Here is a 25,589-nt window from a genome sequence, read left to right as displayed (position 1 = left end):
CGTTTTAATTTCGGTAGATACAATTTTGATCCAAATGTACCTATGTACAAAAGTAAATCTGACGTAATATTAATTATGACAGATATAGTGTTGGAAAGAAGGTGTTTTATTTGAGTTCATTGATAAAAAAACACTTTAATGGAAAGGAGGAAATATTAAGGAATACTTGTGTTGGGGGTCAAGTAGAATTCGAATACAAACTTAAAAATAAGCAAAATATTTTTTCATTAAATTAACTCAACATTTCAATTGCAGTACCATCAATTATATTAATTATTTTCGATATAATCTCCAAGTATTAGAAAAGATACTCTCGCTCTCGTATTAAGCATTTTTATTGACCCATACATTGCATTATAGTTGAATGAAACGCCATCGCAGAGTTTCAAAATTGATAATGTTACTCAAATGAACAAATTTTCAATAAAAAAATACTTTAATACTTGATTTGAATATTGCTTGATCGAAATAATATACACGGATATTTGAATTTAATCAAAGTAATATGTATTGAAAATCCCTAAAAAATGCGAGATTTTTAACATTTCTTTATTTTTGGCATTGATTAGTGATGAGAATAGTAAAATAATTAGAGAAAAATATCTTATTATTTCCATTGTAATAGTTTACATTTATCTGCAATATGGAAATAAAATTGTATAAACGATGTAAAAACATATTTTTAGTACATTTTAGAGTAAGATATTTAGTTAAGCTGAGCAATATAGTGATGTATTCTTGATAGACATTAAGGCCTTTTATATGTTGATCCCATATAGTTCAATATTTTCCTTAATATTAATAGAAACAGATTTTATTATTATAAAATTTGGTTGCTTGGACCCCAAAATGCCCGACATTAAAAATGCTGACGTCACGTGAAAACCCTCTATAACAAAACATATCAAACAAACTTACATTATTCCCAATATTTTTCTCTTTTTACAAGTAATAGTATATCAAGGGACTTCCAGTAATTTCAGAAAATTATCGACTTTAGTAAAGTCGAGTTTTTTTCGAATTCAAGTAATACTGCAATCCAACTCAAATAATATGTAATAATGATGAATAAGAGTTGCGATAACTAAATCCATCTACCTTTTGATGTTTCATTTATTTATGGATATATTTGTAAAATAGAATAACAATATTATTTTATCGTAAATAAAATATTTTATTATTGAAAAAATAAAATCGTAAAAAAAGGATATTGCGAAATAAATGTATGGCAAATATAAAATAGACTAATTTACCTTCAACCAAAGATGTGAGAAGTGTAACATTGGCTGCCTTTCGTCTTCCAGCAGGGAGTGCCAGGCCAATCCGATCCAATTTATCTCTAAGGAACTTGCCGCCATTTTTTGACTTTGCTCTGTAAGAAAAAAATAGAGGGCGTTAGTACTATGAAGTATGAACATTGGTAGAAACTTAGCAATCTTGTGTTTATTACATATATATGTATATTTTGTGATGATAATAAAAGATAATAACATTTAATTGCGGTTTCTAAATAAATCATATACAGATGTTGTTTTTGATTACTCTTAAGGATGGGATCTAGGTATCAAGGTAGGTATTTGTTCAAGGTTCTGTGAAATCTTATGTGTGTTCCATTAATTATATATTATTAACTATTACCATTATTTGTACATCAAATATCCTGCGTTATTACATATATGTATGTACGTAGTATCTTCACAAAATACTCACGTGCATTCAAAAAAAAGAAACAATAATGAAATCTTAACTAAGAGAGCCACTTGATATACATATATGAAAATTATACTTCAGCTCAAGTGATAGCACGTGGACCCTATCATATGTTATAATATTATTACAAAATTGTCTCAAACTCTTATTCTTTTTTGTCAAAACAATCATCTTTTCCATAAATAATGAGCATACTGAAATAGTAACTTACTAACATAAGAGGAGTTTTTTTTTTTTTTAAATAAAAAAATGGTTATATATTAAGATGCCATGAGTAAGTATCGGTTAGATGGAAGAACTATAATTTACATATAAATTTCCACTTAAATTGGCCACTTATCTATGTATATACAGTATACAAGGATCCGAAGAAGCGTATATGTACATATACATAAATAATAAAAATTCTAGGAATGCGATCAAATATAATTAATTCTTTCAGATATAAATAATTTTAACAAATAATAAGCAGTCTAAGATACTAGACAGCCTATTTTATTTTTAATATTTTTGACTCATTTGGTCTAGGGGGAATTTTATAATCTCGTTTCCTTTATACTTTTGATTTCAATAGGATTTATTTTTAATTCCAAAACAAGATAGAATACCTCAAAATACTTTTCACAACTCTTTTGGTACATACATTATGTTACGTTAAAGTGTCGTAAAGATCACACGGACAACAAAGTCATTAATACAGTGTAAAACGAATAAATATATCTTCAGACAAGTAGAGTGCCAAATGTGTTCATTCCAGTAAGAACTATGTATTAAGATATGCATACAAAGCATTTTTATGATTTCCATCAAAATATATATACAAAACATGCATATTTTGATTGAAAGACAATGTCCACTTTGTGTTGCATGTGAATAATTACTTATTCAACAATTAATTGTCATAATAATATACAAAATAGGCACTTGTTCAAATACATAATGAGATAGGAAATTAACAAAAAAAACGAATTTGAATATTAACGATAGGAAGAAAAAAGCTTAGAGTTTTTACTTGTGTTGTATTTAAGTCAAATTTTTCGAGTTCGTGCTATGACAATATACCAATTTTCAAGCTCTGTAAACTTTAATTTTCGAGAACTTCCACATACCTATTATGAAATGTGGTTTCTTCTTTTCAATACATCAACACTTCTTTTAGTTTTAAAGGAGCGTCTGTGGTTTTTTGAGCCTTCCTTTTTGAGTCATGAATACAGTAGAAATGAAACATATCATTACTACTCATTTTAATATTGTTCAAATTCAAGAAAATTCGAATTGGTCAAAAAACATGAAGGACGACTTCGAGTAATTTACATAAAGTTGTCGACTAAAGTAAAGTCAAGTTTTGTTGTTCGAGTTTGAGTACTACTCGCATACAACACTACATAGTTTTTTACAGATATATTTTTAGAGACTATTTTGAGATTAATAACATAAATCAAGTAAAAAACTCATGATATAATTTTTAATGATATGCTCATTTGACTTGTTTAAGGTTTTTTTTTTTTTTTTTTTTGAAGGCTTCAAGCAACCATTTTTTTATATTTATTTTACATTCAAATGTTAATTAAAAAATATTTATTTTTATGATTCTGTATCTGTTTTTATCTTTCTCTCTATATATGTATATATAGTTTAAAAATGCATTGGTCAATTTATTGTAAAGGTTTATATACGATATATATAGGAAACATAACATCAGTATTTAATAATATTTTTATAGTTATTTATGATATTAACTCATGATCCTGTTCCAGATACCTTCATATTTATACACACATATATTCATTATTATAAATGTAATTATTACCTATACTTATGTATTTTTATGGCCTATAATTATTTTTGTATATAGGTATGTGATACAGAAATTAAGTCCAACTTTTTTTTCTAATAAGAAAAGGTCATATATTTTTAATTATCATCTTTATATTAATATAATTAATGAAAAATAAACAATTTACTGACATTTTAAACCTCTAAAGTAGGGATGGGTAGCTGGCAGCCAGACACGGCCCTCGTCCTTACTCAGTGCGGCCCTCAAATAGATCAATAATAGTTTATAATCATTTAAAAAAAAAAAAACTTCTAATTAATCTGGTGACCGATGTAGGGCCCCATACGCAAGCAATAACGGATCCCGGGATGCTTTTTTCAATAGATAACAAAAAAGTCAAGCCCCATGCCCACTAGCATGGGCCAAAAGAGAAATCTTGACTCAGAAAATCGCACTTTTCAGTCAAAATGGGAAGAAAATTATCTTTTCACAAATTTCAAAGGTATGTGTTTATTTTAGTGCAATAAACATACAGATATAAATACATATAATATGTGTTCTTATTGAGGATCATTTTTAGGGTATTTCATATCCGGTTATTTGAAGTGCGTTGTCATGTGATCCTCCATTGATAGTGTTGAAAAATATGTGGCCCTCTTTATCATGGAAGTTGTCCATCACTGCTCTAAAGAGTCAGTTACCTTTTTATATGTGGTGAGTCAACAGAAAAACAATCTTGAGCAAAAGCAACAAAAAGAGAAAATCCCAGTATATTGAGCTTTACTTCAAATATAGATAGACCCCAATAATGTATAAACATATTTGAGTCAATTATAGGCTTTCTTTTGAATTTTGGTGGATACCTTAAGATACCCCATATTTTAAGTTATAGTTTAGAACCTATATTTGATTTAAGAAACTTATATTGGACCCAATAGAGTCTTACAAATAAAATATATTAATATATAATTCGTGGATTTTGGGGTACTTGAAGTGCAATTTGCAGCAGCTTCAAAGGGTAACCAAGAAAAGTTTGTTGATCAAAGTTAATTATATTTCACCAATGAGAACAAATGTAATCTACACTCAATTTAAAAAAAAAGTAACATTCTAGCTTGCTTTTCTGTTGACAGACTACATATTTGCATTGTGTAATTTGGTTGCCAGTACAAAAAAGATAATACTGATGTATTTTATGTATATAATGAAATCTCAAAGGAACACAAAATAACTCTTGTGCTCAATAGAAAAGTATAGAAATTAAACAAAATGATACTATGAAACCGGACTGGCCTTTTAAAATTGATTATATTAACCCAATAAAATCTAATAATTTTATTGGGAGGTCACTTTTTTTTAAATAAGAATTTTTGTTCATTTTTATAATCAAAAGTGCTATTAATTTTTAAATCGGTCAAAGTTCAAGATTTTTATTTTTAAATTGAGATTTTTGGTTAGAAATTGAGAACATTTTTCAAAGTATCTGACTGACTGATTTTACTTATGTTTATAAGAAATTAAATGCATTTCTCTTTTATACAACACCAATAAAATAAGATCAGTAATTTTCCACAAAGACTTTTTCAATGAGGTAATACTTTTGCAACACACTGGAAAGTCCTAAGTAAGAAACTTGCATTTTCTTATGTTTCATGATCAATTGATTATATATTAGCCCCATGAATTTTTAAGTACAAAATTGTCAACTGATCTAATTGAGGCTTCTGAATCTAATGGATAAAGTTTTAATGAAAATAGTATGGAAAACACGGATAAAACTAAATGTTGTTTTTAAAAGATTCCTTCAATTTTTTAATTCTAGAGCAAATTGACTGTGCCTTTCAAGTTTGAACTATCCCTACCTTATTATTTGTCTTATGAAATTACTATCGGGAGTACCCGGGATTGCTCAAAGTTATTAGGTGTCGACAAACATACAAACTTTGCTTTATTAATATAAGTATATATAGGTATGCACTCCCCTTTACTTTTCTTCTTGAATATGAGGCACTGGGAATAACACGCTCGTTAATACATTATTCTTTCTAAGAGCAAGTAGTCCTGTAGTTCTTAGATATTTAGTGCACACTCAAAAGTAAGTCCTCGGCAGACAAACTTTGTTATATAAATATAGATATGAACAAGTATTAATTTAAACATGTATTAACATTTTATAATTATTTTAAAGGATAATTCTTATCAAGTTTTGCCACAGTTCTAAGGTATTAAGTCCCCATTCAAAAAATTCCTTGCCAAAGAAATATATTTTACATCTTTATCTATTGTACATACTTAGTTAGTGCTTCAGAAAACATTCTCCATTCAAACCCAAACCAAAAATCGTGGGATGGATTTTTATCATAAATAAATATATTCTTTGTCAATGCACATTATTCGACTGATTGCATGCTTTTAAACAGATGGAACTCATTTTATATATTACATATAAGTATGTATAAATAAAGAATGTGAAAAATGTAGAGGGTAGGCGAACAGAGAAACAGAGAGTTACAATATATACCCATGTCAAATTTTGCAACTCAATTCAATAGAGTTCAAAAAATATGTGCTTGACAAAAGTAACAAATTGTCATAAATATCAATATTTTATAAATAAATAAATATATATTTTTCATCAAAATATATATCAGTAATTTTATCAATTTAAAAAAATAAAAATAAGGTAGGGTGAATTATTTATAGTATAGAGATATTTTTTTTTTGCAAAGAGTATATTTAAAGCACTGGAATGATAAATAATTCATAAAAAATAAAAATCCGCCTCCCCCCTCCGCCTAAAAAAAGTATCCATTTTTTAATGTTATTTTAATAGCATTTTAAATTGAAATGGGTCATTTTTTATTCTTTCAATATGTATGTATATAGAAGATTTATGGCACGAAAAAGATTGCGTGCCATTTGAGCATTACTTAAAATGGTCCCTAAACATAAATAATGTAATGGCTTATATAATTATAATTTTGGATATATACATTAGTTTGATTTAATGTTTTCTACCAAATACAAATAAAAATGATTGGGTTTGAATGGAAATGCAGAGATTATAGAAAATGGTTCTTTCATATCAATGTATGTAGGTAGAAGTGTATGTTAGGGTGACAATCGAAGTGAACATTATTTATTAATTTTTTGGGGGTATTACTCCCTTAAATGTGTTAATTTGGTAATTTAAATCTGTGTATAAATAAAAAAATAACATTTGGTGGTTGCATACAACATCTTAAGCTTAAAAAAACACGTTTTTTCTTTCATTGTTGAAGTGATATTGAACTGGTTCGGTTAAATCAAAGAAATAAGCATAAGCGTTGCAAACTGTATTTATGTGGTGTTTCAGCATAAAAAAAATCATGAATAAAAATAAAGTAAATGAGAAAATCCAAATTTATTCTTTTACTTAATATATACATATACCCCATACTTCATAGACATATTTGACTCAATTATAGACTTTCTACTTAAATTTGTGGGGTGAGGAGATATTTCCAAGAATTTTAATTATAGTTTAACACCTATATTTGATATTAGAAACTTAAATTGGCCCTGATATGTTTTTTCAAATAAAATATGTAAATTATTATCATTCTTTTATTGTTACGATCAATTTAGGGTACTTTAAGAGGCATTTGCAACACACCTTAATGTTTTATAAGAATAATTTGTTTGATGGAATACAAATTTAATCTACAGCCATTTTCGAAAAAAAATATTTTAGCTTGCTTGTGTGTTGACAAACCACATATATTTGTAATATATATCATTTACCCTTAACATATCCTCCCATTACAATGAAAAAATTAAATTTACAAGAAACATTAGAAATATTTTTTTAGCTGATTTATTTAACTTAAAAAAAATATTTATCCAAGTCAATTTTCTTAACTGATAGGCATTGCATGACTTTTAATTGTCATTTTTGTACTTTACTGATTGATACACTGATTGACACAATGAAATGAACAAATTTGCGTAGCAAAAACAACTAAAAGTTACAAATGAATTTTCACCACATATGGATTGGCACTCTAAGTTAAATATTATATTGCTCTCCAACATGGACGATACATGTCATTAAAAATATATAAAAAAATGACATGATAAATATTTGATATGAGTCATGATATAAAATATAGATAATAATTAATGAAAAAAGGCTTTGAGATAGATAGAAAAGTGTATCAATTGTCTTGTCAAAGGAAATAAATATTTTACTCAAAGTTATTCAGCCATGAGGAAAGAGAGAGAAAGAGAAAAAAACCATTTTACTGTATGAATTCACGATCGACATATTGATTATATTTATTTTTTCTAAAAAAAAGGAAAATCTGATGAATAAGACACTTTCCACTTTTTTTTTGAAAAAGTCCTTCAAGATTTATTTTTTGATTAAATGTACTCGGGTACATTTTTTTAATCAAATACATAAAGTCCCATGTCAGCAAAATAATAATAAAAAAATTAATTGATGAATTATCAAAAGGGGCTGTTGTAAAGTGTGAATTAGACTGTCCCGTGTTTGGGTTTATATCCCAACCCGACAAGACATATTTTCTGCTGAGGACATTCAAAAAACTTAGAGACATCTGAGGTATTTTTTTAATAAGATGTTTAAGGCTTTTTTCGTTTTTGATCTCACCATGCATTGATCATATCCATTCAATTCTAGAGACCTGGAATAATCGGACATAATATTTCTTCCGACATGAGGGGAATGTAAGCGGAATGATTGATTAAAAAAAGTGTGAATCTCCAGAAGGAAAGATGGGGTGCACTAAGCTGTATGCTTGATTATTCCACGTGTCTAGAATTGTATGGTACATCTTAGAGCGGGATATCACATCTATCATATGCGTACACGTAATATATTATATATTTATAAAAGCTTTGTTGTTTATAATCTTCAAACCATTCAAAATGAAGAAGCTATGGGATTTAAAATGTATTCATTGGTAGGAGTGAAAATGCCACGATAAATTAAGTTTTGGAAACACAAAAATGATAAAAGTAACATTTTCTTTCCCCCAAACAAGAAACAATTTAAATCACAGGACCTTTTTCTTTTCATAAGGAGAGTTGTTTTTTTCTCAAAATGAAATATCCATAATTTTTTAGACTACTTAAAATATAAATAATAAGGGAATCAATATACCTTACTGATAAACCTAGATCTCAAAAATATAAAACGTACAATTATTGTCTCATGACATCATATTTGGGACAATGGTACAAGAGTCCTCAAATCGACTGATTTTGACCCAAAGATCTCATGGTCTTAGTGGGGTCCAACTTTACGAAAGTCAACTTTTTTACTGCTCCCGGTAGAAAAGGTTTTTGTGCAGTTGAAAAAAATATTAACCAAAAGAAAAAGAATCTACAGTAGTTTGCATCTAAATAACCAATATATGTCAGTACAAGAACAAATACATATTGTATTTACTTCAATGTATTGTACATGCATGCCAATGTCAACATGTTTGATCATCCATTAAGATAAAAGAAAATCGTTAAAATTTGTTTGTCAATCTTGTTTTTATATTTTTCTGATGACAACTCGCATGGATTTTGTTTTATTTACAACATGAAAATTTTTATAATAACAATAATCTATATTATATTTTTTTCTTATCTAAGAAAGATCCGTATTTTTGTTTGGTCATTCTTCCTCACTTTTTGATATTTTAATAATTATATAAACGATAAATCAAACTTATTTTGCGACTCAAAATGTAATGTCAATTAATTTATTTTCCGTGGATACAGAAAATAACTTAATATAATAGCATAAAGTATTTTTAAAAGTAGCCCCATTGCTAGGCAATAAATGACGAAAAGAGGGGAAGGTAGAAAAAGAGAAAAAAATACGGTAGTTATTTTATTTTAATAACGTAACGCAACCTCTCAACGTTGGTTTATTCTTATCTTCCCCATTTCCCTTCTATGAATGATAAATAGACAAATTTATTAAAATATTTCCTATTAATAGAAATATTTATTTGATAAACACTATTTAAACGAAATGGAATGGATTTAAAAATGTCACTGAGTGAATACAATGTGTAGAATGGGTAGGTTGCGGTTAAGATCAAAATTTAAACTTTAAAAATAATAATTCGGAGAGCCATAAAATTCTGTTGTAAATAGATAAAAATAGTCTGGAGTTTAAAATGTATAAGCTTTTTTATTCTGTGTTCAATTTACAAGAGCTGAACTCCCAATATGGTGTACTGTACAAAGTTGCAAAGGTCCTTTTTTCTATAAATATTAAAAATATCATTTGAATGATTGGTTATTTTCCTATCAGTTCATAAGAATTTATCAAAATTCAAAACTCACTTATGCAGTGAGGATACATTTGAGAGAATGTAAGGATCAGTACAAGAAAAATATTAAATTATATAATTACATTCAACATTAAAACATGTTATTTAGCCAGAGCAGGGACCTGATGAAGTTTTTGAGAGTGATAATACTGATCAGTGAATCTTTAATATAAATCACTGAGCATACCTTAATTTTCTATAAGACATTGAAAGTTTAAGATTCAATATCTTGAAAAGTGTAGTTATTTTTTTATCAAAAAATATTATTTTTTAACTGTTGCAATCCTCCCTGGCTACAAAGATAGGTGCAATATTTGAAAAGTTGCATTCAAATATAAATACTATTGACTAATATAACCTTTAAATAGATGTTAGCAATAGGAGATAGATATGTTGTACTAAAATATGACAAGCTTAAGTCAAAACAGCTCGGAGTATTTGAGCCCAATACAAGTGTCGCAGCTGTCCCCGGTCTCTTCAACATATAAAGTTGTAAGCAACAATAAAAGACATGACATAAAGTATTCTTAAGGTTTTTTTTCAAATACATAGATATACATTGTGTCAACATAAAAACAATCTCGAACAAAAATAGATAAGAAGAGAATAAACAAAATTAATTTTTTATTTCATATATAGATACAAACAGCTGTAATGATTCGTGCACATACTTGTGTCAATTATAGGCTTTAACTTCAAATTTGCAGGATGAGCTAAGATACCCATAAAATTTTGATATTGTTTAAAAGCTTTATTTGATGTAAGAGACTTTTATTAGCCCCATCATTACGTTTCAAATAAAATGTGTTGATTTGTCATTGTTTTATTGTGGCAATTAATTTTGGGAACTTTAAGTGCAATTTGTGGATGCTCTAAGAATGAATAATTATAATGTTTTGATAGAAATTGACAATAATTTATCGTTGAAAAATACTCCATTTTGAAAAAAAAAATCATTCTAGCTTGTTTTTTTGTTGACGGGCCACATATGTATTAGTTAAAAGCACTGATACATTTGCAAATCAAAATCCCATCTTGTAAGAGAACTGATCATGTTTATGATAATACATACATAGTAATAATAAAAGCAAATACCTTGAAGCTATGAAGTATTTATTGGCAAGAAATATATACGTAATACGTTATATATTATGATTAAGCCCTTTTGAATATAAAAATGATAGTATATATATGTATATATATATTTGGCTCAAAGTTTTATTTTTTATTTTTTGAGTATTATTAATAATAAAAATAATCGTCATAGAAACTAATAAAATGGGCAAGAAAGTATCACTTTTAAAAATAGAGTAGAGATGTTTGCTCAAAAAGTCATAGGATTCAAGTCACAAGGTACTTGTGTCTCTCGATTTGACTAATATGATTCAACTCCTTTCGAGTGACTCTATGAAGATTTAAACCACCTCATTTAGTTCCAATTCACAAGTCCAACTCAAGATTAGTTACTTGAATCCTTCAGTTAAAATACCCCTTTTTTATAGAAAGAATATATTTCTGGACAGATTGCATAAAAACAATATTTTCCTAAATCAAGAAAAATGAGCAATGACCAATTAATTTATTGACATATACTCTTACATTTATAGACATATAAATTTTAAGTATGAGATTTGTATTTAAAACTTCTGGGTTGAGTTGAGATACTCAAAAAACGTTAATAATAATTTAAAATCTTCATTTCATATTTGAGACTTAATTTAATCTCAATATGACCTTCCATATATAATCAATGAATTTTATGCTATATTATTGTGAAGAGGAATGTTTGCTACTTTAAGTGCAATTTTGGGCAACTTGTAAGGATTCTTTTTATTAATTTCCTGCTCCAGATTGATGATAACTCGTCAAAAGATACAAATGTAATCCAGACTCATTTTTGAGAAAACACATTCCAGCTTGCTTTTGTGGAGACAGGCCACATATGTAAATATAACATTTTCAATGCCTCCTCAAACACATCCATTCCCGCTACTACACAAAAATGATCCATTATGTAAGTGATGAAATCAAAAGGTAATGGATGAGGGTTTTAATGATGCAGGTAGGGAGTAAAACAAAACAGGGGAGATGATTTGAAACTTTAGGTTATTATCATTTAGTGAATCCCCACTCATTTCTATGAGTAAAGAAGATTAATTTCAATTGCTGCTATTTTCATTGTTTTTATTTTGTTTTTTCAGGATAAACAGACAATAATAACAAAACATTAATTTTACTTTTGGTAGATACAAAAAAAAAAAAAAAAATAACAAGCTGCATCGTTCTAAAATTGTATTGAAAGAATATATTATATAAAATTGAGTTTTTATAATGAACATTTATATATAAATACGATATAAGTATTTTTTTAATCAATTCCTTTAATTACATGATTGTAATTAATAATAAAAAATAGTTTCTTATAAATTTTCATGGGCCAATTTGTCTTATAATTCTAATGAAAGTAACAATCCGTCATTTGCTTAGAGTTTGTAGAACCCTAAGCAATTTCTTCCTTGGTATCTCAATATATATATATATATATATGTACAAACATTAAATTGTTAATTATCTTTTATTATTCTTATTTTTCTAAAAGTGAATTGATTGATCTTATATGAGATTATAGATGATCAAAAAGGTAAAACAGAAAAGAGAGTGAAAGAACGATAAAAAAAAGATCAATCGCTTTTTTGTTTTAAATGCATTTCATAAATAGGATTAGTTTGTACAAAGTTTTAAGGCAAAAAAAAAAAAAAAAGCAAGGATGCACCAATAACGAGGAATATGAACTTACCGCCTCAAAACCCCACCAAGAAGGGATGCATTCAAACATTCAGGTGGAGAAAGTCTTCTTTGTACTTCGGCTACAGTGACTTTATACTTTGAAGTTGAGCTGAGAAGTGAAAGTCGACCAGGAACAGAGCAAAATACATCTGTGGGATTTGTACTCTCTTTACCTGCATTTTGATCTCGTGTCCGGATGCCCGGCAAAAAGGATATGTCTTCTTCCATCTAAATAAAAGATAACATTTTTAATTAAGATTGATCTTATATTAGTTAAGAATATGTGATATATACGTGGGGTTCTACATTAGTAGTTAGGGATAATGACAAAAAAATAAATCAATGTGAATTGATACTAGTAAGAAAATCATTGTGGAATTTTGTTTCCCATAAGCCATAACGACACGTAAATTGACTTTAATAGTAATTATAATGAAAAGACTATAATATATATTTTATTACAAACATACATATGTATGAATGTACTATGCTACGATTATTTGCTTTTATAATTCACACATGAAACACGACTTCCTTGAAATCTCTCCCACGATCACTACTTAAACATGCAAAAAAACAAATTTGAGAGACAGAAAAGACATAAGAAATTCCACTCACTTGATCCTCTGCCATGGGTGGAGAGAGAGGAGCCGAGCCGAGTATGAGATTGGGCTCATCTAAGGTACGAAATCCTTCTCTTCTCCCATGGATTTGATCATAGCTCCCATGATGCAACATCAAATTCGCAGTCTGCAAATGAACAAGAAATTGATCATCATCTTTACTGTACGGCTCCAGGGAGGATCGGTTTACTTGATATGGATCTGAGTTTGGGGCTGCCGTATGGGAAGGAGATGAGGGTGCATTGGAGCTGCTGGATGCCGTGAGTACAACTCCACTGAGATTCGCTGTACTGAAAGCATCTGTTGATAAAGGTGGAGTAGATGCACTAGTTGCGCCATATGAGGGTGCAGGAGCGAGTGGGGATGGAGAGGAGAAGTAAGGTTGGAAGTCAGGCGATGAAACCACGACTGTTGGGCTTCGTGGGTGCGGTGTGAGAGGAAATGGGGTAGATGAAATTGTTGTGAGTGGTGCAAGACGATCCTGAAATGAAAAAGAAAATAACATAGCATACTTTCTCAATTCCATTTTTACACTTGAAGAATAATTCATTATTATTTCATTTGTTTGAAAAAATTATGTGTAAGCAAAGTGAAATATAACATTCACGAGGGGAAAAACGTCTCTTTCTTATCATATGCCTATCATTTTAGCCAAAAAAGCTATGTTTTTTTTTTGTTTTTTTTTGTAAAAATCGATAGAAATTTGATTTGTATTATCTCCATATGAATGTAATATTTTGACGATGATGAATATACAAATCATAAATAAATAAAACCTTCACTTTATGTTCATATATGTTTGTATGTATAACCATACAAATATATATTTAAGAAAGTATCCAAAAAACGAAAAAAAAAAAAAAAAAAAAAAGATCAAAAATAGCCAGATACACATAAAAATTTAATTATACAAATGATGAAGGTTCATAAAAAATCCCTTCAAGCATCAAAAACATGAAAAATTGTACCTTCGAGTGTTTAAACCCTTAAAGGGCTATTGTCTCGAAGAATCTAATAATAAAAACTGCAAATTTTTGAAAAGTACCAATAAATAATAATAATAATACTTAAATACAAAACAAAAAAATAAAAATCAATTTTGTTTCACTCATTTGTCTTATTTTATAACAATTTAATTGTTTGCTGTAAAATTTAGCAAGAGTTTCTTGTGCGTATCTAGTGTAATTTGGGGTGTAAAGGTCATTAATAATACGTATACTATAAAGAAGATTATCCTTAAGAACAATAATAACTCCTTATCAAAAACATCATTGGGATAATGGATTTTGTTTTGTTTTTAACAATTTCCCCCAAAAAACACGAAATTAAAAAATAATGTGTGTTAATATGTAGAAAATCAATTCTTACCTCCATAAGGGTTGTCATTTTTGGAAAATTTTCCAATTGTATTGGATCCGATAAATGCATATTGATGACCACAAAAAGTAGGACGGCGTTCAAATTAACAACAATCCCTACTTTTAAACCTCTTTTTGGATCTTCATATATGTAGTTAAAATTGACTTAATTTCGTATAGAAAACACCTTATTTAAATGATTTTTGGAAGGATATATTTTTAATTTGCAATCCCACCAAATGGTTGTTGATCTAGCATCAACTAGGATGACCAACATACTACTACTACCTGTTGGTTTCGAAAAAGATTTAAATGGGACGCCGTTTTTTTTCTTCAGTGTGCGCAAATAATAGTGTACATCATCCTGAAGAGAGGGAGACTTTAACGCAAGTAAGAGCGCGCACCGTTTGTCTCTTTTTTATTATTATTATATACATCCATTTTTATTATATAAGGCTCGTCAACACTAAAGCAAGATAGAGTGATTTTTCATTATTGTTATTAAACCATTGGCTTAGCCAAATTGCACTTAAAGTAATTAAAATTCTATGTGACAATAAAAAAATGATAAATTGATAGATTTGATTTGAAAGGCCATATTGAGGCCCATAAAACTTTCTTTAATTAAATAAAGGTTTGAAACTAAAGTTAAAATTCTTTTGTATATCAATTCATCCTAAAAATTTGAATACAAAGATTATTATTGACTCAAACGTCTATGAAATGTTGAGCTGTATGTACTTATATATGGAATAAATAAATATTTTTTTATTATTTTGGTTCCAAATAGTGCTTATGTTGACACACTACGTATGTTATATAGGCACCTTTAGCGTTCAACTCACTGTATATGTGATTGTAATATGTATAAGTACTATAGAGATGGAGAAATATATATAAAGAACTTATTTTATTTATTATTAAGATTATGCCACCTATCTAAGGGGTCAAGAACTAAATATTTACATAAATCTTTTATAAAAGAATTAAAATCATAGGATTGATAGATATGTCCGATTCCTTCCATCCCTCAAGAAAGGACTTAACAAATGATATAAAAACAAAACGAGTCGTCATCATTTATCTTCATCAGAATCTTCAAGAAAAAAATAGATTTTTCTAATGATATTTTTATTTTTAATACTGATGAGGTTTTTCCCCTCGAATCTTTCCCTTTGAAGAAATGAAAAACCAAATATCTACTATATTCAACAACAATATGGTCGATTCATTGTTAGTTTCCGTAGGTTTTTTTTGCAAGTATTTATAATATATGTATATAAGTTGTAACAAGATGTATGTATCTTAGAGGTATGTGTTTAGTGATAAAATGATCAAAATAGTTTGTTAAAACATACTTATATAATTTTCAAAAAAGATGTACATACATATATACTTATGGAAAAAAAAAACACAATTATGAGATGTAATAATTATATTTTTTTCTTGTTAGAATGATACACTCATATAATAACTTTTTAAGACGAAAAAATAGGAATAAGTAATTAAGAATTTTCAAAAAGAAACAGAAGAGAAAATACGCATAGTATATGTATATGTGTAATTATTACCTCTATGCGTACCCATTAGAAGATCTATTTCTCTCTCTAACTCATTGAGTGGTCAATCTTATATATATATATATATATAATATTTCCATATATTCAAATAGTTATAGAGGATATATAGAAAACTATATTTGTAACAGCAACTACAACAACAACTTGTTGTTGTATCCGACAAAATGACGCGGGTAATTTTATTTTTAGAGTTTTTGGAGTGGGTACAGAAAAAAAAAATAAGAATCCACCTGTATTAATATATTCGAACCCTTTTGTATCTATTTATATATATGTATACTATTATAGGAGAAATTAAAATCTCAAAAGAACAGTCGTAGAGTTGTGGAAAATTTGATCTGCCCATATACTAAAAAAAGCAAAAACGAAAATGAGCATGGAAACTATGTCAATTTGAAGAATTTTTGAGAAAAGAGCGGTTTTACTGTGATTACGTTATATTATATTAGCTGCAAGGAGCTATGAGTGCAAGGAAATAAACCCAAATCCCAATCCATTTCTAATAAGAACATAGCTAAGAATAACTTGGATGTCAACCCTCAATTCCTTTCTGAGTATGAGAAGGTATTACACTTATAACTTCCCAATAAATCATTTACACATACTTTATTCTTAGATGTCTTCCTGCATTTTGGGCAAAGAAATCAAAAATCAACATGATAACCCTGACCATGTTAAGAATGTTTTTAAGTAGAGCAGCTTAACTACCATTTCGTTTTGTTAGATTACTTACAAGCTGCAAAGAGTAGAGGAAACTAAACAGAAGTAACACTACCTATCAAGCAAGGGTATATGTAGAATTTAATCCCTTTTCGATCTCTAATTCTAGTCTTGGGGGGGGGTATGGGGGGGACTTACACTTATAAATCCCTAACAGCTCATTATTGTTACTCTCTGTCATTCATAAGCAAACGCTCGTGCTTACACTTTATACTTTGATGTTGTAAAATTATAACAGCATCAGAAAATAAAACAAAACTGTTCAAATTGCTACATACAAAAATTTCCTACACATTCTAGGTCATATTATCTAAAACTCTATCATATTAGATCCAAAGGTTTTTCGAATTATAAAAAAGCCGTATAAAAGTTATCACTTTTTTCCTTTCTTTTCTAGCAACTTTAATTTATGTAATTCAGTGTTTTCTATGAGAAAATATATATAAAATTAACGAATCCAGTTTGTTATTTTATGACACTCAGCTGGAGATCTGGCATTTATTATTATTTTTTCCTTCTTTCAATCAAAAGGAGGACATTGATTAGAATTGGCTGTGTTTTCTTCTCTTTCTATCTCGTTTCTTATTTATGAAAAAAAAAAACTATCCGAAGAAACAACCATGTTTTTTTTCTTTTTCTCTCTCTTTCCAAAAATATCATTGTGTTATTTTGTGACTCTTCAAATTAAAACAAAACAAAAATAATAAACGAACAAACTATACATACGAAGCAGAAAAAGCTCCCTTTTCTTTATTTTCTACACAGAGTTGTTATAATTGACTTTTCAGTAAGGAATTTCTTCTACATTTTTCTGTAAAGCTTTTGTATTATTAGGTAGGTTCATGATGTACGCTATAATGAACGAAAAAAAAAGTTTGGAATGAAACTTAATTATTGGAGAAACAAAAAAAAACCTAACTATGACATTGTACAGAAATTTCGAAACTTCTTATATTTATTGGGATAAGTGTTTTAATACATAGATGGACTATCATCCATCTATGTGTTGGAGAATATATGTCCAATCATATTTTATAAATACCCTTTCTAGACTTCACAAATATATAAACCATCAACACAAAAGCCAGATAGAATGATTTTTCCTAAAATAGATTATGGATTACATTTGTATTCTTTGTCGAGTTATGGTCAATTTGTAAATACAAATTATTCTTATTAACCTTTTAAATGTGTCGCAAATGACACTTAAAGCAGCCAAAATTAATTATAACAATTAAGGAATGAAAAAAAATGATAGATTTTATATATATAAAACGCCATATCGGGGACAATATAAGCCTCATGAATCAAATAAAGGTTGAAAATTTAATTAAAGTTCTTAAGTCAAATAATAAACCCATATTTGACTCAAGTATGTCTATAAAATATTGGCCTTTATGAACATATGGAGTAGAAAAATAAATTGGGATTTTCATCCTTTCCTGATTTTCGTTTAAGATTGTTTTTATGTAGATGTACTATATATGCTTTTTAATATTTGCAAATCCGTCACATTTTACAACTCAATTTGATATAACAACTCCATAATTGGAAATGTGAATACAATTGTTATGTAAAAAAGAATTTTAAGAAACTTTTTCTTATTGAAAAGCATTGTATTTTTATTTTAAAATCTTTATACTCTATGAAATATCCATAATTTCTTCACATATACAGACTTAATGCGATGTCTAAATGGAAAAAAATATTATTTTTGAAATGTCATTTTGAAAATGCAAAAGAGTTACTTAGAATAAAAATACTGTAATAAAATTATAGACGTGACATGAATGATTTAAAAATGCAGTTGTCATAAAAAAAATTACAAAAAATTTAAAATCTTGGATAATGACCACTTTTGTGTATTTAATTACATATATAATTACATTCCTAGGTTTTATATATTTTGATGAGGATTACCTGTAGATAAATATATAACTTTTTTTATTTATTAAAGGGATGATAAAGATCTTCATAATATTTACCTACATATATTAAAATGTAATTCAATGTCACTAATACGATTTTTTAAGATGAAACAAAAAAAATATTTTTTGCATAAATATTCTTTCAACAAATGAATATCTTGAATAGAAAAATAACAAATAAGCAGACTCCCTAAAAAAACTGCACATCTACAATAAATTTTGATAATTTCAGTCTATCCATTATTTCTACTACCTTGAAATTGCATATTTAAGAAATGCAAAAAAAGATATATGTGTAACAATAGAGGAAGTTATTATTTTATAAAAAAACATGTCTTTAAAAAAGACCAAAGCATTTTTTTTTCAATGAAAAAGAGAGATTTACAAGAAGAATCCTTTAACTTTTACTATTCAACTTATCGATAAATATTAATTCACAAAGTAATTTCTGTAAATTTTTTTGTTTGATTACATTTTGATAAAAAAATTAAAATTTTCTGAACAATAAATATATCTGATATTGTTTAAAGCTACATATATGGAAATAACTTATTAAATAAGCACCTATACTGAAACGAACAAAAAACAGAAACAGTCTACTTTCCTCAGTAACTTTGTCAATAGTAAATGTATTAAATTTGAGCAAGCCAAAAAAACATATATAATATTAACGATTTGGTGTGACAGTATGTAGTTTTGGGACTCAGGATAAATAAATTAAATTTTACAAATTGCGAATAATATTATAATTTAGGGAGTTGTATTATTTTACTGAAAGAAACTGCCACTCTCGATCGTTTTGGAAGCCAACTTATAAAAGTAAATAACACTGAGTCACTATTGAGATGCGAGTTAAAGATAAAAACAGAATGAGTTTTTTAAAGTTGAGTAAGTTTTAATTAAATTAAAAATAGAAACATTATTGTTCATGAATATTGAGTGAGATAAGCATGATAATTATAAGATCAAATATTTGGTTTCCTAGGTGATAATTTTTTTTTTCCAAATTGATTGTAGAATATATTTCTATCCTTCAAGAAATTATCGTCAATATCTATGCCTCAAACTACACTTGTATTGGGATGTATATATATATATAAAGTAAGAAAAATTAGATTTTCTCCTTTTTTTATGTTCAAATGCGTCTTTTATGTTGACACACAATAAATGTAAGTCAAAAATGGATTCTTTAATGAATGGTGTATTAGTTTTATTATTTTCTGGTATTAGTTATATGAAAAAAAATATTTTTGCTTTTTTAAATGAGACTAAATATCTAAATAAATATACCATATAATTTAAATAATATACATTTGAAAAAATAAAAGCTAAGAAACTTTGCTAATCTTTTGTTTTTTATATATACAAAGTCTTTATAAATTTCTCTTTGCTTTTATGAAGCAGTTCATCATTGAACGTTTGAATAAAAAACTGATGTATACGAAAATAAAAGAAGAATCAGTAGATAAAATAATTTTACATTTGACAAATTCAAAAATTAATTTACAAATCAATAAAAGCGCTTTGTTACTTTTTTATATTAGGATTCAATATATTTGAATTTAATGGATTGGAAAAATGTACCAAATTTTCAATCTAATCAAAGGTTCATATTTTTATGAAATGGAAGAAGCTTAAATAAGACACAGGATATTTATAAATAACATACTTTATATGTGGTGCATCAATATTAAAGAAAACTTGAATAAAAATCGAGAAGAGGAGAAAATCTCAATTTTTTAATACTTCATATAAACATTTAATGCTTAATAGCTATTTGACACATTTGAATGAGTCATAGGCTTTGCATTCAATTTTTTGGGAAGAGTTAAGATATCCAAGGAATTTATATTAAGTTAAAACCTTTATTTGATATATAAGACTATATCTAACTCCTTTCAAATAAAATTTATCAATTTTTCATTTTTTCTCTGTTACGATTAACTTTGGCTAATGTTTTTTAATGGGCGAATAAAAATCCTGTGTTAATAAAAATTGAGGATAATTTTGTCTGGGACTATCAATGTAATCCACACTGAATTAGAGGAAAAGTCAGTTTAGCTTGCATTTGTGTTGACGGGAGGGCCACATAGATACTATAAATATAGTTTCTCAGTAAAGTTTGCTATATTGTACAAAATTATAAGCTTAATTCCTTCATATAAATCAAATTATATAATAAAATTTTAGAATTAATGGTTTGTAGAGGTAAACTTGAGCGGGCACTCGTTAAAGAGAAAACTTCCTCTTATAATCAATTTGCCTAAAAGTTAACAAAAAATGACACTAATTTAAGGTATGTATCTCAATTTGTTTTGTGGGATTTTTTATATTTTTACAACCTTAACCGTTACGTTTGACCAAAATCGATCTGTTAATTTTTCAATAATACTGGTTAAAAAAATCAAGACGAAAACATTAACTTTTATGAAGTTATGAAATATTTCTCCAATGAAGTTCAATGACTTACAAATAATATTTTAAATGCAATAGTCTTCCAGACAATTATTAATCACATAAATGATGATAAATAGCTCAGAATGCACAGCTGGATTAAGTTACAGATCTGAAAATTCATTTTTTGAGTTTACCAACTTTAAGCATATAAAAATTAATATGACAGGATAAAAAATTCTATGCAAAGGATATGTACATAAAAATTTATTTACCCTTAAGAAATATAAAAACCTATTTATGTAGAATTGCATGCAGAAATAGTATATTATATGTACATTTAGCGTATGTCTGTATAATTTCAGAGCTCTTAAAGATTTTATGAGATAATATTATTTTAAATCACTAGTCCAAAAATTATTTTTTTACCTCTAATATATCAATAAAAATTCACATAATATAATTTTTTATTATAATAAAAACTTATACTCCATAGTTACAAGTACATTTTTAATATGCTCTTAACAAGGCTATATTTCATATATGAGTTTAAAATTTTAAAGCAACCTATATATATACATCTTCCCGTAAATAAGTTAAGTTAATGGCGAAAATGTAAAGAATAGCCCATTACTTTAATACTTATATTCGTGAATATAACATATTAAGTACATTTAGTGGGAAATTTTTTAATTTACAAACTTCGGTTTTTATTTTGATATTTGAGTAATTTTCAAGTAATTATAATTTACGTAGACGACTGGTTGACTATGAATTTATTTATCAGCTTTACACATTCGACTATTATGAATCTTTAGCCCACATTTTGTAGTGAATGTATGTATAAATATTAATAGAGCAAAGTATGTAGAATTGTAGAGGCATCATTTTTGAGTGTGCGTTTAATATATTAAAATTTTCTTTTAGAATTCTTGATCTATTAAATAACATTGTGACATTTTTGTAGTTGAGACTTGAACAGTTTTTTTATTTTTCAAAGCTGTTTAAAAAAAATATTATCATTGAAATACGAAGTAATCATTAGTGAATGTGTTCATGGAAGACAGAGATGATTTGTTGTGGAGTTATAAGTGTAATGGAAAATTGACATCAGGGTAATTTTTGCTTATATCCAGGCTAAATATGGTAAGAGTATTAATATGTCAAATAGTCACTCTTTTATTGCAAATTTCAAAAATCGGGGTACAATAATTGTAAATGTACCTACATATATTTAAGACCTGACCATTATAAATTTATCTCTGAATTAGTAGGATCATTAGAGATTATTATAACAAAGATTGAGAAGAGAATAACTCATAAAAGTCGTTCTGTAGATACCTTGAGGCAGTTGTAGTATTTCTAAAAATATGTAAGCAGATAAATTTGGCTACTTTACCATAGGGGTTTTAAAAATAAAGGGGAAGTAGCTAACCATTTTTCTGGTTTTTATTTATAGGTATGAAAGTATATTGTTCAAGGCATACCAATATTTATAAGAGATAATTTGTATATACATACTTAAATAGAATAAGAAGAAGTACTAAATAAAAGATATAGGAAGTAGCACAAATTAGAGCTTAGAAATGCACGTTTTGGGGGGTGCTATTATTCTGACTCATCATTGAGTAATTGTTACTTTGTTAGACAAAGTTTGCTAATAAATGATTTAATAAAACTTTAACAAAAATGTGATAATGAAAAAAGAGAAGGAATTTTTAGACATGACTGAGGTTTTTATTATCTTAATATAATTAATTTTGTTAAATGTCTATTGAGAATCTGAAGGATTAAGTATTTAATCAATGAACTATACAAGACTTTAATATATAAATATATTAACTCAACGATACTTATAGGCGATAAACAATCATTAGGTCTTAATTAATTAAAACATGTAAAAAAATTGAGATACCCCTCACGTTAATTAAATATTGAATGGTTAAAGTATGCATAAGAAATGAATAAAAGTTGGTTATTGTTTGCTTATACATAGATTAGGGTGAGACTGGTTTTAAATATTTCCTAAAATTTTGACGGATAACTCTTCACATTTTTTTAGTACTGTTCATGAACATATTTGTGGAACTTCATATAGAATAAATATTAATTTATACCCTTACCACACCTTCCATGAAATTTTAATAAAATGAATATTTTTACATACAAAAAATGCTTACAATTTACAATCTTTAATATAACTATATTTGAATTCAACTGCAATATAATAAATCCATACAAAGTACCAAAAAAGCTTGTTTGGAAAACGTCAAACCATTATTCTCACGCTACAATTCATATGTATGTACATATGTTTTTTTAAATACCCTAACATTTTATAAATTGAGAGTTATAGTTATTCATTTTTTGAAGAATAGTGAAGTATGGGACTGAATTCATGCTTATTTGAAATACAAAAAAACAACTTGAAACGATATATTATGATGTCAGAAGTGCAATTGCATAATATTATGCAGGTATATTGTTGTTGTACTTCAACTAGAAGTAGATATGCCTTAATTTAAGTCCCACTACATATGTATTACGTATTTTTGGTTGTCAGTACATTACTTTGTTTTAGAGTTGATCTTGCTTTACTGGGTTATTCAAATGCAAATCAGTTTATTTATTTATTTTTGAAAAAATTGTCATTTATTTTGATTAGATTAAATATGACACAGCAATTTTGATCAATTCTTGAATTAAAAATAAGATTAATTCTTGTTATTACTTTGCTGATTTCAATAATAATAAATAAATAAAATGATAAATTGCGTTTAATTCCTTATCAATAGAGGTAGATGATTAAAAGTAATAGTCGATAAAAGACATATTATTATATACCTAATGCAAATAGGACTTGATATATAACACATTACAAGAACTTTTTGTAATTTTGGTATTAAGGTTTTTTGATAAATCGATAAAAATTTGCTTCATTTTTAATGTTCTAAAATCCATCAAGTTTAGAACAGAGAAAATTGTACGGTGAATACTTTTTATAATAGGTAAAAACTGCATTGCCGTTGTTGTATATGCCATTACAAAATATATTTTTATACTTTTTTTTCTATGGCCCAGTTGCACCAACTTGACTTGAATTTATAGTTAGTCATGTCATAAATTCTTAGTCTAAATTAAATTGGAATTGGTGCAACCGGGATCAAATTTGTTCTTAAACTAAAAAAAAAAAAAAAAAAAAAAAAAAAAAATACGTCGACGATGGTACACTAATAAATATAGTTACATCACCTAAGTTATTCATTTTCAAATGGATTATCTATATGTCAAATGAATTAATTATAACTAGTCAAAAGCTAGAATTGATGACTAATTCAATTTTTTTAGCTCGTTTTAAGATCCTTAATCAGAAAAAACACAAGGATTAGCCTCACATGTGCAGTTGTAGTATATTGTGGAGCTTTCCCTTCAATAAATTGAACTGGAAATAAACGTTTTGTCTTCTACTTCTAAATGTTAGGGATCTTAAAATTGCTATAATTCCGGTGAGCTTCAAAACAAAATCTGATACAATGTCATAGAAATCAAATGACTCTAAGAAACATCATATCTACAGACAGAAGTCTCTATTGTGTTTCTTATCTGTTGAAAAAGATTAAATTTTCAAAACATGAAAGAATAATTAACTGGATCAATATTTTTTATCAGCTTAGCTACAAACATATGCTCCTGTGTTGCCATCTTATGTATATATTTACTGTATTCAAACTATGCCGTATAACTTTTTAGAATAAGCCAGGAAAACGTTATTTGACTTTCCGTGATTTCATTTAAATTGAAAAAAACCAAAAACTTTTACTTCTGAAACCTACAGTAGATACAATGTATGAAAAATAAGTTCGACAAATGTGGGAAATGTACAAAATTTAATCCAAATTAAATGCTTACAATTTTGAAAGTAACTGACGTCATCATCAATTAATTTATAGAATTTGTCTAGAATGAATTTTAAAAGAGACTGGTTTTTGTTTTTTGGGATCGATCCAGACCAAATGTGTCTTTGAAACCGGTCTTCTTTAAAGGACCAAATTAGTTTGTTCCACTAAAAATCATAACAGGCTCAGACAGGTATATAATTTTTACACCGAACCCCAACACTATATATGTATGTAAGAGACAAATTGTCTTTATTGATGATAAATGTTTCCAAATCTTTGAAACTGTATATTCAACTAAAAAAAAGATCCTTTGTATATGTATATAAAGTTTCTTCTTTATGACAGAGTGAGAAAATGAAATATAAAAGCATTACCTATGTACATAGGTGCTACACACTATATACATGTAAGCACTAGTCAAAGCACCGATAATATATTACACCTTCGCCCACCACTCTGATTTATTATTTCGACT

At 27.3% G+C, this 25,589-nt stretch overlaps 1 protein-coding gene across 6 annotated transcripts in view; it reads right to left on the bottom strand.

Moving 5' to 3' along the window:
- LOC121117831 (transcription factor AP-2-epsilon) overlaps window positions 1–25,589 on the bottom strand; it is a 129,225-nt gene that overhangs the window by 7,020 nt on the left and 96,616 nt on the right. For 2 of the 6 annotated variants that reach the window (XM_040712342.2, XM_071888502.1), the window contains 4 exons: window positions 13,426–13,716; window positions 13,231–13,362; window positions 12,623–12,840; window positions 1,254–1,372 (listed from right to left, as the gene is read on the bottom strand). In XM_040712342.2, the coding sequence (XP_040568276.1) occupies window positions 1,254–1,372; window positions 12,623–12,840; window positions 13,231–13,362; window positions 13,426–13,716 (760 nt within the window). Of the gene's footprint in view, window positions 1–1,253; window positions 1,373–12,622; window positions 12,841–13,230; window positions 13,717–14,603; window positions 14,899–25,589 lie in introns of those variants that run through there. The other 4 variants (XM_071888501.1, XM_040712341.2, XM_071888503.1 and 1 more) reach the window with 3 other exon arrangements.

This window comes from Lepeophtheirus salmonis, chromosome 5, assembly GCF_016086655.4.
Source record: "Lepeophtheirus salmonis chromosome 5, UVic_Lsal_1.4, whole genome shotgun sequence".
Classification (NCBI taxonomy): domain Eukaryota; kingdom Metazoa; phylum Arthropoda; class Copepoda; order Siphonostomatoida; family Caligidae; genus Lepeophtheirus; species Lepeophtheirus salmonis.
The sequence above is the reverse complement of the archived record's forward strand: the minus strand, read 5'-3'. Positions and strand labels throughout refer to the sequence as shown.